Source organism: Priapulus caudatus, unplaced genomic scaffold, assembly GCF_000485595.1.
Source record: "Priapulus caudatus unplaced genomic scaffold, Priapulus_caudatus-5.0.1 Scaffold435, whole genome shotgun sequence".
NCBI lineage: Eukaryota > Metazoa > Priapulida > Priapulimorpha > Priapulimorphida > Priapulidae > Priapulus > Priapulus caudatus.
Window position 1 is genome coordinate 8,880 of NW_014577496.1, and position 4,028 is coordinate 12,907.

The following is a 4,028-nucleotide window of genomic DNA, read 5'->3' on the forward strand; positions in this document are numbered from 1 at the left end:
CTATTTTCGTGGGTCGGTCGGAGGACAGGAAACATATAATTTTTTAAGGATGGCCTTACTTGTTAATTCTCGGTCAGGGGATAGACTGCCAAACTGCCCGACACACCTCAAATTCGTGGGGAATACCCTGATGCAAGTATATAAGTATGAACATATATATATATAAAGTATATAGTATAGATCTATATATGTTCATGATATGGAGTATAGTACGTGCCTTACTATATGAGGTCAAGTGAAACAGAGGAAAAAAACTATTTGAGTGAAAACAAATGTAGAAATTATTCGTGTATGTAGTAATGTACATTAGCTTGTAAAGATGTGACTGTAATACCCCTGATCTTCCATGAGGTCTTGCAGCTCGATGACTCGCACCTCTACATGCCATTTCCGCTACCTACATAATTACCTAAACGAATCAATAAAATTAATAAATAAAATAACTACCCCTGATCTTCCATGAGGTCTTGCAGCTCGATCACGCGCAGCTCGACGCGGCGTTTCTGCTCGTGGGCAAGGATCTCCTTGTTCGGCTGCTTTATCATAGACGCCTCGAGTCGTTGGATGTCCTCCTCCGTCTTGTACGCGACCTTCTCCTTGCGGTGCCGCACCGCCGACAGGTTGCGCTGCACGTAGCCGTTCGTGCCGCTGCCCCGCGTAGTCGACAGCCCGATGCCGTTATACATGATGGCGACGTGTCGCAAATCTAAACAAAGATGCGAGAAAAAGATATGTGTTAGCCTTCTGACGTCATAGGAGCTTTAACCGACGAACGCTGCCCAGTATAGTACTACTACTAGACTGAGTACACGATATACCGTCTTCGATATAGTACTACTAGTACTAGTAGTAGTAGTAGTAGTAGGACCTACCTTGGACTTTGAAGAAAATGTTTGATAATGTTACGATGCGCCTGTCGCTTAGCCTAGGTCCGGTGCTAGACTAGTGCTGGGGTGGACTAGCTGGCGCTGCGGTAGACCGAATAATTCTGTCCCAGATAACGTTTTATATTTTGGATGCGTTATACCAATAACCCTCACCAAAAGATAAAAAAAAGTTATCTGGGACAGAATTATTCGGTCTAGCGCCGCGGTACACTGCGGCGGTAGCCCTAGCCTAGGTACGAAAGTTCTGACACATTCTCATCCGTACGGACCGTCCCCAGCAAGTTTACATATCTACTATTCGTATATTAGTTTTATAAACGAAGAATACTTACTATAACAGGCGACTGAATGCGTATGTAACAACAAGAAACTGGCTCAGAAAAAGTTCGAGTAACAATAAATGGCGACGCACGAACTTACGCGCTTGTGCGGTTTACAAACGCATGTGTGACGTCGTTATTACCCACAATCCATCCAGTGAAAGATGGCGGCCCCCATTCCCAAAGTAAAAATAATGCAGTTATTGTTATGTAGCACTACTTGCTGCACGTTTTTACTATTTTTATACTCGTTGTTATAAATACATTTATACACACATATGCTACATAGATATACGCATACAGATGATATATAAATTCGTATTTTCATTAAGAATTCAGTATTAGTGAGTAAAACTGTAGTGACTGTAGCTTGCACTTGCAAGTTGCAGTGACAGTGTTCAACGTGAGTGTTTGTAAACTTTTATTTCACTTTTCAGGATGGTAAGCAGTCTGATCCACGGTATCAACTATTCACTACAGTGTATGCAACATGCTTTTCTCCATGTGGGCGTTATCTGGTAGCGGGTAACAACTTTGGAAAAATAGCTGTCTACAGGTAAATATTATTGAAGGTAGTAAAGTAAACAAATACAAAAATAGGTATGAATGGCTGAGAATGCCACCGCAGCACACTTATCTTTATTGCTTACACAATCTTATCTTTATGATGCAATGTCCAGTGCCAGTGACATGAACGGTTCATGTTACCCTCTATTCCAAAGAGCAAATTTCAGCTCTTCTTTGTTCCATTAGAAATTATCATGAGATTTCAACCTCGAAATACACTATACCCGGTAGTATATAGAATATATGTTAGTACACCCTTATATTCTATATATATATATAAATATATAGAATATACGGGTGTATTAATTTGAGGATTTAAATGCGATATGCTAATATATATTTGGCAATTATATGGTTTATTAATTGGGTGTTTGCCGACAGCTTGTCTTCTGCACTAAGCCCTGATGCTACAGAAGAAAACAAGGCACCGCTATATATCTACAGAGCTCATGACGGACCAATATACAGTTTCTCATCTACAGACACATTCCTGATAAGGTACATTAATTAAGATAGTGACAGCTATAGGGCATCATTGATGTACAAGAGGTCATGTTCACTGTATATAAATTCTAAAATTAGAACACGTGTAATTATTCATGGTAACAAGTAAATCCTTTGTGAACTTTTCATGAAGATGATCTAAATTAACTTCTAATATTACAAATGAAATACTAAAATAATAGTCTAAATAGCTAGATCCTGTATTATAAAATCTAATCATAGCTTTCTTTTTCAATTACTTTCTTCTTCAGTGCTGGCACACGGGATGTCCTTGGCTGGAAGTGGAAGGACTTAATAGCTCGGGAGCCTAAAGTCGCGTGGGTGCTGGCAATACCACGGGGGGATGGATTTGAAAGCCCAGAGACGAACGCTCTTGCATTGTCTAACACGAGCAATGGAACACAAACGCTGTATGCAGGCTGTGGCGATAACAACATATACGGCTGGGAGCTTGACACAGGCACTTGTGTGGTGGGTATCAGGACAGTTAGGGTCATCGCACGATGTTTTTAATTTACGTAAATTACGCGAATTTTTATATTAGCTGGTACTGAGAATAGCGCACAGATTGACAGAAAAGTTTTTACTGAAGCTTTGTATTTTTTCAGGAGTGGAGATTTTTGACGAACATGTAATGCTTCACGCACTGATCACATGCCTTTATTCACACAAGAAAATATGCAAATATATGGAAAACCAATTTCGATCGACACTTTTACTTGCATGTTTTTGGCTGGGCTGGGTGCTTGACAGCAGTTTACTATAATTTGCAGATGACAATGAAAGGGCACTCGGACTTTGTCCATTGCCTTGCAACAAAGAACTCAGGAAACGAGCTGGTTTCCGGTAGTGAGGATGGCTCTGTGCGCATATGGGGTGAGAGTTATTCCCTTTAAGCATCGCACACTAGTTGTGTCTAGTACAGCTGTTACCAACGGGGTAGATTGCAACGTTAGGTGGGCGCGTATAATAATTCACGTATGCCTCGCTCTCTCATGAATGCTATGTGATTAGTCAGAGCTTACCGAAAGTTATCCTGAGGTCCATCGCGTACATTGGATGCAGATATGTGTGAATGTTATTATTATTATTAAATCTTTATTGCATGTAATTCAAATACAAATACATGTACTGAAGACAGTCTTTTTCATGGAGAAAACGTCAGATAGATGCAATAGTGTTGAGTAGTAAAAATAATAAGATTTCTGAGTGATACAGTACAAAACAGCACTATACAACATGCAGGGAAAAAAAATCCGAATATTTTGTATCTGTGTCATCGTTTCGTGTTTCAGATCCTCGATGCCCAGAAGAACACGTGCAGATGTTTGAGCCGAGCAAACACGATGTGAGTCTTCCGTTTCTGTTTGCATTTCTTTCACAGTTACACCTTTTAGCCAAAGAAAGTTAGGCAAATCTCTAACACCCTGTCTGTAGTACTCGAACCATGCTTTCATATGATAAATGCAAGAAGATGACATAATTTGGTAATAAGATTAATATTTACTAATTATATTATATTTAGTTTAATGATTTAATTTAATTTCATTAATTTAATATAATAATTTAATAATTGGTTGGAATAAGATTACTAGCCGTCTCCAGCGGTGGTGCATGTGAGGAGGAACGGTTGTACCCGCAGGTGTGTTCGCGACCAAAACTCGGACCGTGGATCTCATGCGTGGCGGCGGACCCGAGCGACGACTGGATCGTCTGCGGTGGCGGCCCCGCGCTGTCGCTGTGGCACACA

The 4,028-nt window shown here is 40.3% G+C and overlaps 2 protein-coding genes across 3 annotated transcripts in view; one reads left to right on the top strand and one right to left on the bottom strand.

The window, feature by feature from the left end:
- Positions 1 to 4,028, bottom strand: part of LOC106810360 (pre-mRNA-splicing factor cwc-21-like) — a 7,730-nt gene that overhangs the window by 3,013 nt on the left and 689 nt on the right. The window contains exons 1-2 of one of the 2 annotated variants that reach the window (XM_014813681.1): positions 1,220 to 1,337; positions 448 to 706 (exon numbers count right to left, since the gene is read on the bottom strand). In XM_014813681.1, coding sequence (XP_014669167.1) covers positions 448 to 686 — 239 coding nt within the window. In that variant the 5' untranslated portion in view covers positions 687 to 706; positions 1,220 to 1,337. Of the gene's footprint in view, positions 1 to 447; positions 707 to 1,219; positions 1,338 to 4,028 lie in introns of those variants that run through there. The other variant, XM_014813682.1, reaches the window with a different exon arrangement.
- Positions 1,372 to 3,689, top strand: LOC106810348 (THO complex subunit 6 homolog). Its single transcript, XM_014813664.1, has 6 exons — positions 1,372 to 1,392; positions 1,645 to 1,763; positions 2,156 to 2,272; positions 2,530 to 2,749; positions 3,052 to 3,154; positions 3,574 to 3,689. The coding sequence occupies exons 1-6, from the start codon at positions 1,372 to 1,374 to the stop codon at positions 3,687 to 3,689; spliced, it is 696 nt and encodes a 231-aa protein (XP_014669150.1).